Source organism: Podarcis cretensis (assembly GCF_951804945.1).
Source record: "Podarcis cretensis genome assembly, chromosome: 1".
NCBI lineage: Eukaryota > Metazoa > Chordata > Lepidosauria > Squamata > Lacertidae > Podarcis > Podarcis cretensis.
The window spans coordinates 80025590-80039836 of NC_137170.1; the positions used below are offsets into that span (position 1 = coordinate 80025590).

At 44.2% G+C, this 14247-nt stretch overlaps 1 protein-coding gene and 1 long non-coding RNA gene across 4 annotated transcripts in view; one reads left to right on the forward strand and one right to left on the reverse strand.

The window, feature by feature from the left end:
* The window catches only part of HRAS (HRas proto-oncogene, GTPase), a 67511-nt gene extending 59222 nt beyond the window's left edge, over positions 1-8289 (forward strand). For all 3 annotated transcript variants that reach the window (XM_079971171.1, XM_079971169.1, XM_079971170.1), the window contains exons 3-6: positions 176-354; positions 2758-2917; positions 4341-4465; positions 8014-8289. In XM_079971171.1, coding sequence (XP_079827297.1) covers positions 176-354; positions 2758-2917; positions 4341-4460 — 459 coding nt within the window. In that variant the 3' untranslated portion in view covers positions 4461-4465; positions 8014-8289. The remainder of the gene's footprint in view (positions 1-175; positions 355-2757; positions 2918-4340; positions 4466-8013) is intronic.
* A 204-nt stretch (positions 8290-8493) lies between these two features.
* Positions 8494-13780, reverse strand: LOC307213384. The gene is made up of 2 exons (XR_013837497.1): positions 13702-13780; positions 8494-12919 (listed from the first exon to the last, which is right to left on the reverse strand). It is a non-coding gene; the product is annotated as an uncharacterized lncRNA (long non-coding RNA).
* Positions 13781-14247: the final 467 nt, after the last annotated feature.

The following is a 14247-nucleotide window of genomic DNA, read 5'->3' on the forward strand; positions in this document are numbered from 1 at the left end:
AGGGTATGCTACTCTTCCATTGGTTCCGTCACTAAGGAGAGGAGCCGAAGGAAAACCAAATGGTAGGATTCAGGATTGCCATAGGTGAAGTAAATGAAACACAGATAGAGGAGATATGCTGGTGCTTGCTTGATTGCTCCTCTTCTAATGCCTCTTAATTCTCCTATGCCCTCAGGATTCCTACAGAAAGCAAGTCGTCATTGATGGAGAGACCTGTTTGTTAGACATCTTGGACACAGCAGGCCAAGAAGAGTACAGTGCCATGCGAGACCAGTACATGCGGACAGGAGAAGGCTTCCTTTGTGTCTTTGCTATTAACAACACCAAGTCCTTTGAAGACATTCATCAGTACAGGTCAGTAGAATTGAGCTGAGCAGCAGAGGGCATTGTATCATCTTCCTTTTGAAAAGGAAGACCTGGAGGGGAGGGACCACGCTGACTCCACTTTCAGATTGTGCTGTGCTACAATTCCACCACCCGAAAAATGGAGCTTTTACCCGATGATCAAGTTCAGCAGCTGGCTAATAGCAGTTGTTATTATCCCAAGGAGACTGCTGATGGGCCAGGGTGAGAGCTCAGTAATGTAGCATTTTAATGTTTCTGGGGGGTTAAAAGGAGAAGCAGCTTCTCTGCTAATTAATGGAGCAGTAGTTTTCGTGAAAGGGATCTTGTGGTGTCTTAGCCTTGAGATCCATGCTTTTTCTTTCCGGCCTGCTATCTATCTATCTATCTATCTATCTATCTATCTATCTATTGCTCAGACAATGCAGATTTTGCACTAGAAAACCTGGTTCTCACATGAACTGTGCAAATTAAGCACATTAGCTTGCACAATTTATTCTGCTTCCCCCTTTCTTACTAGACTTGGGGTAGGACAAGGAATTCCTGAGCAATGAAGTTCTGTTCTCAGCTTCTGTTAAAAAGGTAACCTGCTCTTTCTCTAGGTTTCAAGATTTCACATGGCATTGCCTATATATATATTTAAGCATATTTATGCAACTATAAGGGCTTCTCTTCTGCCTTGTATTTGAAACGGCTCAGAGGATCTCTTTTTCTTGATCTGGAAAGACTCTGCTATGGCAATGTTTGAGAGCTGTGACTGTAGAGTGGCAAACAGGGTCCCACTGTGCTGAGCAGGAAGAACATCGCTCAGGGTGTGAGCACAGACCCTTTGTCAACAACAGACTACACCCAGGCTCAGGGCCATACATCTCCCCAAGCCACCGGGCTGCTGTCCAGGTGCAGGATGTTTCCATGTGTCCCTAGGGAAAGAGCCAGGCCTCTGTTACTCAAACAGATGACTGCTCAACTCCCTACTTCAAAAGATGTAAACACTGAGGGACATTGACTCAAGAGATGCAGGACGGCTTTTCCAAATCACTCTATCCTCAGATTCCTGATGAGTTTGCTACAAAGCTTTCCTTCAAGAAATGCTACATGCACACGCACATAAGCACTAACTTCTTGCTCAATTCTCAGTGCTGAACATCAGAAAAACAGTGATACCTTGAGTCATTTTTGACCATAAGAAAAATACAGTGAAATATTCACTTCTGTTTGGACAAATATTTTATACACATCATCCTGCATATTCCCCGCTCCCCCAGTAGGTTAACAAAGCTATGCTTCTGTTTGTAAATTATTATCATTATTGTTATTGGCTGTTTGTGTCCACTGAAAGCTCAGAACCCCAAGCATCAGGATGTTTGGCAGTGGTTCTGCGCTTGGGTTGATACCAGGAGACCTCTAGTATAGCTCCCTTGCTGTTGTGTCCTGGCCCCTGTTTCATTTGCCTCCTGTCCCTCCATTTTGTTCCGAAGCCCCACACTTTCCTGTGATAGGCCTGTTCCTTTTTCCCCCCCATCAAGACCATGGGTTTTAATTTGTTGGCAGATGTGTGTGGATTGGTAATGTTCCTGGCATTCTTTGAGGGGTGGGGAGGGATTAGACTTGAGCTGCCTTCTGGTGTTTTTCAAATCTGTGGTTCTGCGAGTTCTCACCTTCTACCACTTCAGTGTTTGCTCAAACGCCACCAAGTTCTGCATAAACAAATATTGTGCTAAATTAAATTATGCAAGACATATTTCCCTTGGGACACGAGGCTCTTCCAGTAGTAGCAAGATGCCTTAATGCTGAACAAACACTGCTGAAGTGTCATCGCTACTGTGGAAGAGATGTTGTAGTAAATGGCCAGTGTGAACCTTGGCCTTGATAAACTTCCTTCTGTGTAGAGAATTTGACTTTTCAAATGGGGCAGGACACAGATTGCAACCTATATATCTTCACTGTACTGTTTTTGGTGCTTGCTAAATACTGGTTTATTTAGGCAGGGCTAGAGCGCGCAACCCCAGAGTCATCCGCGACTGGACCTAACGGTCAGGGGTACCTTTACCTTTACCTTCTTTACCCAGAAATGTAAAGTTGAGGTGTGTTTTAAGAGGCTTTTAAAAGTATACTTTAAATTCCTGGTTTTATTTACATTTTGAAATGTTTTGATCCATTTCTTTTTAACTTTTGGCTTTTATCAACAATTTTCAGGCATATTTTATTTAAACCGCTTATTTTTTATGTTGAAGTGGTATACAAATTCTGTTAAATAAAATAAACGCAATATGTAACCCTACTTGTGAAATTGGGAGGCAGAGAATGTCTACAGCACCATCCTGCTTTGCTTCGTCGTCTCTGATCAGGATCTTAAAAATGCAGAAAATGGTGGCTTTTCCTTCATTTGCTCAACTTCTGCTTTCTCCTCTGCAGGGAGCAGATCAAGAGGGTGAAGGACTCTGATGATGTCCCAATGGTATTGGTGGGAAATAAGTGTGACCTTCCAGCTCGGACTGTGGAAACCCGGCAAGCCCAGGAGCTGGCTCGGAGCTATGGGATTCCCTACATAGAGACATCGGCCAAGACTAGACAGGTATGTAGCGGGCAGGTGTGCAATTACTTACCACCTTTGGAACGAAGAGAAGAATCCAGCCTGTACTCCCAAGAAATCGTCTTTTAGTGTGTTCTTCTAGCTCTCTTCTATGAAAACCGAGTAGAGGATTTCTAAAGCTTTGGGCGTGTGAACCAGATGGGGATTCTGCTATCCCCATATCACATCTTAGCAAGTTGCAGATTTGATGTGTCAAATGATTGAGACTGAATGAGCGTTGGCCCCAATTTTCAGGAGGAGCACAACTTTCATAGTGTAGCCTTCCAAGTTTAGAAGCCTGCTTTGAATGTTTTTCTGCCCTTTCTCTGGCTGGGAGAAACTGTCCAGCTGTTCTAGTAATGGCAGAAAGCCCTGTCTCCCCACCCTTCTCTTCCACTCCCTTCCTGGTAGCCTGCTTACCTTCATGTGTTGTACAGAAGGATGGATGTTGGGCTTTCCTTTTCCTTTGTATAAGACTGCCGCATGATTGACAGCAGTGAGGCTGGCACGTAGCTCCACTGAGCAAACGCCACACATGTGCTGTCAGTCTCCCAGTGCTCCAGCTGCTAATTACGCAGCAGGTTGTGTGGCCTCTGCTGATGGCCCCTGAGCGCTGGGGAACATAAGTGTGAATTACAGAGGCTGGGATTGAGAATGATTTTTCCATTAAGGCGATGCTCGGATAAAGCTGGCAAGTAGCCTGGCTCAGCTACTGGCTGCAGTCTTCTAAGTGACAGCGAAGACAAGGATTCAGCCGGAGGCAGTGGTTCTCTAGGGACTCTCACTGTGCTGTTCTCTACAAGCCATTTCCTGTGCCCAAGTTTAGGCACCTATGCTCAGTTAATGGTCTCGCCATGGAGGCATGAGGTCAGATAAAGAATACACAGAAAGTGCTGCTGTGCTCATGGGAATAACCAGTGCTATTTTTCCAGAAAAAGAGGTGACAGAACTCACCTCTTGTTCTCTTACAATGGCAATGGCACCCACCTGAGAGGTGCGTTCTGGCTGGGGGCAAAAAGCACAGGGAAATAGCAGTTTGTCATATCCTTGTATGGCTGTAGTTTATACCTGGCTCTCTCCATGTGATTGCAGACCCACAGGCAGTACAGATGTTTGTGTGAAGACATAGGTCAGTCTGTGAACCAGTCGCTGGTTGAACTGGTGTGTTACTAGTTCACAACAACAGGGTATTGTGTGTGTCCTCGATTTCTGGAATCTAACATCCATATTTCCAAGTACTCATCTATGCTATAAAAGAAGTAGTGTTTGTTTTCTTCACTAGTGTCCATGCATTCAGAACCAACCCCATTGACAGCAGAAAATGGATTCTCAGCGACTCTTTTGGATGGACATTTGGTGTTGGTGAATATGTATGTGCGTGAGAGAGAGGAGTTTGTTCTCAAGACACTTTGTTGCTCTCTCACAGGGAGTTGAAGATGCCTTCTATACTTTAGTGCGGGAGATCCGGCAGCACAAACTACGCAAATTGAATCCCCCAGATGAAAGTGGCCCAGGCTGCATGAATTGTAAATGTGTGATATCATGACTAAGGTAAGATGGTGGGGAAATGAACAAAGCATGTAGGGGAAATGCCCACTTCCCCAAATCATCGGCTGCAACTTAAGTGCTTGAAGAGTTCCTTTTACCTCCTGAATGGGGCAAAACCAGAAGCAATGAGCATTAAAGGCACTGTGCTGAGTTCCTCAGTTTTGTTTGCAGTGGGTGATTCCCTTAGTTGTTCATATTTATGAACTAGATCAGGCATCCCCAAACTCGGCCCTCCAGATGTTTTGGGACTACAGTTCCCATCATCCCTGACCATTGGTTCTATTAGCTAGGGATGGTGGGAGTTGTAGTCCCAAAACATCTGCAGGGCCGAGTTTGGGAATGCCTGAACTAGATGGTGTCCCTCAAGCATTTCGGAAGGTAGGGTGTGGCTGGTGCAGTTTGCAGCCTGTGTTTTACAGTTCTAAAAGTGTGTTTTGATCACAATTATTGGGGGAGATGCTTCAGATTAGACTGGCTTACTGTCAAAGATGAGTATGAATATCTACATTCACTGTATGGAACTTAATGTATAATCTACCCTTCCTGTGTAGCTGAGCAGTAAGCAGAGCTCTTCCCTTCTCTATGGAAGCAGCAGCTTGTGTGTTGCTTTATATATATAAAAAAAGACACTTAATTCTACTCTGCCTGAAAAAATTATGACAGAAGAGTGAATGGATGTCAAGTCAGTTGGGATCTCCCAGCAGACCCCTTTCTTGAGCTGTACCTAGGGCAGCTATTGTTGTTTTAAAGGGGGGTTTCCAGATGTGCAAATAATCCAGATGTCTGAGAGCATTTCCTCTGGCCGGGGTTGTGAGTTTGGTTGGGTGGGGGGCCATTTCCTGTTCTTTTGCTGCTGAAAGTGCACAGATGAATCCCAAACGCTCCTTAAACTGCCTGCCCTGAGAGAGATGCTACTGCCAACAGCTTGTGGGGAGGAGAAAGCCCTGTTCTTGCCAAATGTGTGTTCATTTCAACACCCCCATTCACTACCCTCGTTGTTTGTGGAATGTCAAGGTCTGGCCTTCCTGAACTCCTCTCTTTCTCTCTCTTACTAGAAAGCTGCGCCAGTGAGGAGTGCATAACTTGGCAATATGCTTATAGGTGTGGTCCCGGCTCTTTTGTGGAGGAAATGGGAGCTGGTTTTCCCGTAATTATCTGCAGTGCAAATGGGATCCAGCTTTATGTTGGACAGCATCTTTCTGAAAAAGCAAGCTGTCCCCATAAGACTTTGGAGAATTGCATAAGCAGGGGTAAAGCTACAGGAAGTGTGATGTCTAGGATTCATAAAAGGGGAGCAGTGGAGTGACAGGGTCATGCAAAAGAATAGCTTTCCAGCCGTAGAAAGCTTCTTGCAAGTTTTTATCCCACCACCACAGGTCCTATCTTTACAGAAGGTGAATTCCCTTTTTTTGGTTGCCATGCTGTCTGTTCATGTAGCATTTGTATCTTGTAATTCCCTATCTTCCAGCGTTTCATATTAGAATTGCATATTATGCTTAATGCTGGGAATAGTGTTTGGGTGCTGTGGCTATATTTCCTTCCTCTTTGTCCTAATGATGGCCAAAAATAAAATAAAATACTGAGTTTGAGCCATTTCTGTCCACATGACCTGTGTCCAGCCTCATCTTATATCTGCTTTGAGAAAAGCAGCTTAACACTGAATGCTAGACCCAGAAGGATGAATATATATTATGATAGCCAGGCCTTAGCTTTCTTCATAGATAACTCAGTTGGTAGAGCATGAGACTCTTAATCTCAGGGTCATGGGTTCAAGCCAAAAGGGTTTCCTGCATTGCAGGGGTTGGACTAGATTATCATAATTTTCCCTTCCAACTTTGCAGTTCTATGATTCTAAGCTGCCCCACGTGTATGCAGAGTTTAAGTCTGCCTTCTGAGTTTCCAGAAGGGTGGTACTTCAAGGAAACGAGAGGGCAGCCACACATGCATTCATCTCTTCATTGCCCAACACAAAGCAGAGCTGAGATCATAGTGGACTTAAAGCCTTCTTCTGTCTTCCAGTATTAAAGTAGTAGTAGTAGCTGTGAGACAGCAGAGCCATTCCCAGTGCCGTAACTGTGAAGGGAGCAGCAGACAGTAGCCGTCCATCCTTTGGATAGTTATTTACAAGGCTGGTGTTATGCACTAAAAACAGGTGATGGTACTGTTACTGCTAAAGCACGTGATGGAAGGCATCACAGATTGCACCATGCATTCTCTCCAGATTTGCCTATATTGGAATCCCATGACTAGGCCAATATCCACATGCAGCAAACACTGTATGCTCAGTGGATGGGTAAATCAAAGAACTTGGGTAATGGACTTTAAGAGTCACAGCATCATCCTGAGGATACTAAAGAGTACTGCACCCATTTTTCCTGCAAGAAATGGAACCTCAATGAGAAGTTCAGCATTACCAAATATTCTACATTTACTGACCCAAACTTTCTTCCTTCATATTCCTAGTCAAATGTTGATACTATTTTTATACTGTTTTTTAAATTTGCTATGCTTCTTAAAACAGCACAGCTCAATGGTAGTGAAAGATGGGATAGGCATGGCCAAGTGACTGGAAATTAAAGCAGTCTTGATGCTTTCTGTGGCCAGCTGGTGTTGTAAGTTGATTGACAAAGAGTCTCCACTGTGACATCATATTTAAGCCAACCTGTCACCGCCACCAGCAGGTATTGAATGTCATACATGGGAAGCTTTTAAGTCACTGCAGCCGATGCCATTCTTTTTCAAGGGAGACCATTCACACAGTCGCCTGTAAATCATTGAGGGGCAAAACACCATGTGTTATATACATGAACATGGGAATCTGGACTTAAATCTGGTTTAGGAAGAAACTGACTAATTCAGACCTCTTCCCAGAAGAGAGCCATTGCTATTAAAATGCTGGCAAAATTTAGTGAACTTTGGGTTGTGCTCATATGATTCCCTGCTGCTCTCCCATCCCCTGAACTTCTTAGCTTCTTCGTGGTTGCTGTGTCATGTGCTTTCAAACCATGCCATGAAAAGTTGGAAGGAAGTAGAGTCAGTAAAAGTAGGGGGGGAGGAGAGAATTCTCAGTAGCTATTAAGTTCAACACCCCAAAATGCACTCGGCACTAAGCAATTTGCCCTTTTGTGTAGTAGGTAGCTTTTTAACAGCTGTATGAACTTACTGCTCTGCTTGTCAAGAGTCAGCTGTAACAGAGCACCATCTTCTTATTCTAAGCATTAGTTGTTTGCTGCTGAAAGGCCGCTCCATGAGTGGTAACATGCCTCAAGAGTTGTTGTGCCCAGAGTCCACACCATCAAACCTTGAGAAAAGAGCACACTGGAGAAAACCGTGTCATAGAGCTGCTTTCTCCAAAGCAAACTCTCCCCCCTCTGGATTTCTCTTATTCTGCAAAGTTATTTTCTGTGTCTTTTGGCATTGTTTAAAACAGTGTGGTAGGAAGAATGCAAAGTGTCTGTTTAAAGGTTTCTGAAGTGTGTTATATATTGGGAAACCATGTGTGCTTAAGGAAATGGTGAGCTGTTCTAATATCTGTCTTCTCTGTTCACCAGCTGACCAGACTGTGACTTGGAGGGATTTCCACTGTGTAGTGCAGAGACAGAGGCGACATGAAAGAAGAATCAAGTGGATTCAAGGGAAGGGGACAGACGAGATGGTGTCTGCAGGCCCCAAGAGCTCTGCACAGACTGTCTCAAAACTTCACCAAGGCCTGCAATGAACTATTTTTTATTTTTATTTTTGAAACGCTCCTCTCCTTGCCTCCCTCCCCCTCCTGCCAACTTGTACAAAGCCACAGATGGAAGTAAATTATTGTATGATGGTCTTGACACTGGTTTCTGCATCTCTGCCCCTGTTCCCGAGGATTGACTGGCATTGCCTGTTCTTCTGGAGCAGGCACTGGCAGAGGGGAGGGGGAGGCCCATTCAGAGCAGCCAGGCAGGTCGCTGCTTCAGCCTCTTTGAGCTTGCCTCCTTGGCAGGGGCCAAAGCCGAGTTGGATCTGTGGCTGTGCCCTGGCCTGCTGCTTTTCTTTCAAGAAGCCTTTTATAGAAAGGGAGCAAATGTGGGTTGAGTGGCTCCACCACTGTATCTCAGAAAGAGAGTTACCTGTGGCCTGCAGAAGATCATACCTCTTCAGAAAGCATTGCCAAGAAATTCCACCCACAGACACTCTGCCATTCTATAGTGGTAGGGAAACTCTCTACAGGTCTCAGCCATTTCTGGGGGTGAGGTGGGGGAAGACATATAAACATACCTCCTTTATGAATGGATTCTAAGCCAATTCTCAAACTGCTGTTCCCAGAGTTGGGTTTCATTTACCTTTGCCCCTGTTGGTTTACATTGGCATAAACATGGAAGATGATTCCTTCTCGTTCTTGGCAATTCTTAATTCTCCCCTGCACTAGAACAACCCAGTGAGTTTTCTCTGCGGAGAGTAGTTCTGCCTGGTGAAAGTTCCCTGCAGGCCTGGAGTGGGGGGGGGGGGAGGTGAAGAAGGGGAGAGAAGGGGGGTGTTCCTTTGCAGCATGTCACTCCCCCCCCCCTTTGTGGTGTTGGGAGGACTTGTGTGTATGTGTAAATATATAAATGACTATACAGCAGCTTGTTGATTGCAACTGAAGGATGTTTGATTCTCTGTTTTAGTCTCTGTGTTTCACTGAGCCCAACTTCTGTTTCATCCATTAATTTACCTGATGGAGTTTGAAGGAGAACAGCTTTTTCTTGTCCCTTTTGTGTGGGGGGGGACACATTGGGAGCTGTGTTGTCTTTCTTCCCCCGGAACCATTGTGTCTTATGAAGGGGTGGGGAGGGGTGCCTAATGGACAAGAAATGGTCACTTGTTGGCTTTCTTCTTTGTTGTAAGTTTGGCCATTTCCTGAGCAGTTTTTTATGCTTGTTGCCTGTGCTGGGGCTGACTGCATTGATGTGCTTGTTGCAAATCTTGTGAACTTCCTGGAGGGGCAGCTGGTCTCTGGAGGCACAGGAGTGTGTTTCCTTGTTTCTGCTCTGACCTCTTCTTTCCTTTGCAGCCGCTGTGCCTATGCTGCTGCATGCACAGCTCAAATTCCTGCTCTTCAGGTAGCAGCTCCTCTGTATTAATGTGACTGTACCAATTATACTTGCTGTTTTGTTAAAGGTTTTGCCAGTAAGATAGTCAAGCCAGGTGCTCGGCCCTAGCTGAGCTAAGGGAAACAAGTTCCTTCCAATAATTAGGTGACTGGTGTTGATTTTTAAAGGGGGGGGGGTCAATCCAATGTTGGAGGTGTAAAAGAGAACCCAAATCTAGCCTTAAATGTCATTAAAAAGTGTTGTTCTCAAAGGTGTGTTTATTTTTGAAGTTGACTATTTGCATGTTGCATCTCACTGGTTTTATGCCTTTTTTCTAAAGTTTGCAGAGTATTAAGTCACCTTTTTGTGCTGCATCTGAAGATAGGACCACACGCTCTCACTCTTGAAAACAAATGCTCAGAAATCTGTCCTATCTTAGTCCTACCTCCATGGTTGATCTTCTTGAACCGAGGCTGTCTTTGGGAGAGGGATAGCTGTTGCTTGGTAACAAAGATGACTCAATACAGTTGCACACTCTCTTGACAAATTATTATTATTCCTACCTTTGTGGATAACTTCTATTCTCTACAGCAGGGGTAGAGAACTTGTGGCCATCTACAGTTCCCATCAGCATGGCCAATAGCAAGTAGTTCAGCAACATGGAGAAAGCTAGTTTCCTCACCCCGTGCTACAGGTTTGTTGGATCATGCAACCTTAACAAGGCTACAAATGAACACTTGCTTGAGGCTACTACAAAAGCAGAAATGGTGAGCAGGATCTCCTATGGGGCTCTTTGCAATTACTTCTCATTATCTCAGTTTGGCATGGCATTTGGTGAGGAAAGCATCTTTGTACATAGGTCTGCTGTTATAGACTGAGATATATGGGCACATAGCTGTGTACACATACCTGGACAGCAGATAGTGGCTAGATATCCAACTACTGATTCAGAACTGAGGACAGAGGCAGCCTCTATAGTTTTGCCATTTGTTAAACAAGCACCTGTAGCAGGGTTATGATGGGAGAAATAAATATGACACATGCAGCACAGCAGAGACAAAGCTGCTATTGTTCCTTGAATACTTTTTTTGGTTCCTTGAATACCTTTTTTACAGTGAGGTAAGCATGATGTGAGGTTGTCTAAACTGCTATATCACCACAGTCCCACCACAACAGATGTGCAGGAGGCGGCATGAATAATCTGACAAGGCGAACGTTAGTTTTGCCCTGATGGTGGTCTTCATGCAGGCAGCTGGCGCCAGGATTCTGAAGACAACAAATGGGACAGGGCCCTTATGCCTTCCTGTTTTCTAAACGTCTGCTAGTACAGTATTCCAACCCATTATTGACAGTGAAAGATTTCCTAATAATTCTTAAAGCGTCCCCAGGACTTAGGGAAGAAGGGTTACTGCATGTAAATCCAAGTGAGTGACTTTTTTTCTTTATGGAACTGATGCTGGATCCCTTTAGAAATTCCTTTCTGTCAAGGATAGCCTGCCTTGCTCCTGAATGAACCAAGCTGGAGAAATCCACCATAGGGAACTGGCTCATTTGTTAGTGCCAAGCTTTTTTAAAAAACCCTAAAAGCTGTGTGAGAAAACCCACATTTAAATCTAAATCACAGGCTTGAACAGCCGCAACCTTCATCTGTGAATTTTTCCTCCTTGCTAATGCAGTTCTAGCCTGTTATGATAGAAATGTAACTAACAGAACAGACTAATGATAGGTTGAAATTGTCCAAGCTAAAGGAAAAACATAGGTTCTACAGCTGGGCTGATGAACAGGCTTCACTATTGTTCTGTTTTCCCTGCTGTTGCGTTTAAGTTGACAAAGAGCCATGTTTGGGCCTAAGTCCACTCCAGGCCCTACTTAGCAGCCATTATTCAGGACTGACTCACTGACTGATTAGCAACACAGGTAGGAACTCTTCACAAAGGGCGGGGAAAACATTGGCTACCACTAAAAAAAATAATTGGAGCACCAGGTTGCAAAGCTCATGTGAACAACGGATGTACAAGTCTTGGGGGCCTCCAGTGCAGTTAGCACTTTCCCTCTGAACCAGTTCAGAATGTTGCTGCTGTTGTCCAAAGTCTCATGTTCAAACTCAGTAGTGCAGAGTCTAAAAGAGAGGGTTCTCTACCCCCCACCTCCACCCCCAAAAGAGGTGTGTGTACTCATGCTTATTCCAGATGTTCTGGTTTGCTTGAAAACAATATATTGGGAACTTGAAGACAAGTCATAACATGGAAAAACTATTTTAAAAATCCAAAATGTCTAAGCAGGGTGGGGTAGTGCCCTCTTGTGGCTGCAGCAGTCTCTGCCTTCATCTTCCTTTGGTAAGGGAAGTCTCTCTGCAAGTTGTCTGCTGTTCCACTTTCTATGTAAACATTTGTGAGGAGGACTGCCACTGCACAAAGAAGTTAAATTTGCACTTTGGTCCTAGCCCTGTGAGAGCATTTCTTGCTCAAAGCTTAAAGCAATGAATTGTAAGGAGCACCTCTTGCTTTCAAGGGAGCTGATATGTAGGAGAACGTCATGGCACACAGTGTGCTTATTAAGAGAAGGCAAATGTAACGACACTTCCAGGTGGTTCTGCAAAAGTAGAAGCTAGCTTATTAAGCAAGCAATGCTAATTAAGTACTAGCTAAAACACTCCTGTGATACATAAAATCCTTCAGTGAGCACAGCAAGAATTCTTAAGTTATATCTTTTCATTTAAACTAGCAGGATATTTCCGTTAACCTAAACACATTCTCTGGACGTTTAGTGGCAAAGTTTTTTTTTCTTTTTTAGCCAACTAAGACAGTAAACCTGCACCTGGAATATCCCACTTCAGCCACAAAGACAGACTTACATGCTGGAACACCTCCATAGGAAAAAGTTGCACAGATGGAGGGAAAGATTGTAACCTAGCCTTCTTCCCAACTTCCTAGTTTCTGTGCAGTGAATTAAACTACCCGCTATGTCTGAACTGCAGACACAGCAGTGGTTGGTTGTGGCAACTAGGCTTACATTAAACTCAAGGAAGTTTTTTTTAAGTACCCTATCCTTAGAACCAAATATTCCATTCAACACAAGTATCTGATGATTGCTGTTTTGAGAATCTCTCAATAAAGATTTCAGTCTCCCCAAGCAGCTTAGTGTGTTTCAAACACCTGTGCCCTCCCTCTCAGATTGCTTCCACGTGGTTCCTCTCTCACATAGCAAGCAATTCAGAGGCAAATACCTGCTTGTGGAGCCTCCTCTGTGGTTCACACCCACACTTTAAAAAGCTGTCAGCGCAAATGGCGACAGTGTGAAGACACCCACACTGTGAGCACAGAAATGTCTCAAAGCATTTCAAAAGCAGCCTTCATCGATGGCACTTAAAATATGCAAACTTCCAAGGTTCACAAGGCGCTGCATCAGGCTGCAGAAAAAGAGCAGCAATGGCAGTGATTTTCACAGCCCATTCAGTAATATAAACATTGCAGTTGCTGTTTCCCCACTGCACTTGCATACAGTTCCAGTAACTTAAAACTGAGGGGAAAAGATATGCATTATTTAACTGATTTTGATTTTCCTCGCTTGAGACCAACATAGCAACCAATAACACAATAGGCATCTTCAAGGACCCGCATGTTGTACACATCTTTTGCATCGGCTACTATTGCCTAAGAACATTAGAGCAGACATGTATCGGACATGAGGACTATCAAGTCCAGCATCCTCTTCTCACAATGGTCAATCAGATGAATATGATGAAGAAGATAAGAGTTTGGATTTGATATCCCTCTTTATCACTGCCCCAAGGAGTCTCAAAGCGGCTAACAATCTCCTTTCCCTCCCCCCCCCCCAACAAACACTCTGTGAGGTGAGTGGGGCTGAGAGACTTCAGAGAAGTGTGACTGGCCCAAGGTCACCCAGCAGCTGCATGTGGAGGAGCGGAGAAGTGAACCCAGTTCACCAGATTACGAGTCTACCGCTCTTAACCACTACACCACACTGGCTCTCTTGTAGATGCCTACATGAAACCTAGAAGCAGCACAGGAACCCAGCAGCACTGCTCCCCATTAAGTAGTATGCAGAGGCATAACGTCACCAATACTGGCGATAGTACACAGCTATCATGGCATTAATAGCTTTATCCTCGATGAAATTGCTCAGCTCCCTTTTAAAGCCATCAGTCTTGCTGACCATTGCTAACAATACCTTGTGGTAGTGGATTCCGTTTATGTCCTTTTGTCTTGAACCTTCCCATATTCTGTTTCATTGGATGATCTCATGTTCTAGAAAACACAAAATCCATCTGAGATGCATGTGATTGACATCTGATCTGCACTGTAGAGGGGAATAATCTGTAAAACTGAAAAATTTGCAAATTATTGCCATCCTTGTAAATTATTGCCGTACTTTAAGTAGCGTTCTACCTTTTCAGAACCAGAAGCTCAATTGTGCATTTAGGGGCCCATTCCTTTGTCTTTTTAAAGGCTATATGTGGTTCTGTTGTGACCCAAGTTCAGTCATGCTGTTATGCAGCAGCGAGTCATGACCCATGACTTGCAGACAAGTTTTAGTTTATCGGGTCACAGGCCACAGCCTACAACTATTGCATATTCTTAGCGTGAAGTACTATAGAAGCAGAAAACTAGAATTTGCCTGCCATTAGCCCAGAAAGGATATTAACCATCCCGGGACACACACACACACACACACACACACACACACACAAAATCTTATAGTACTGTCCACATGAAG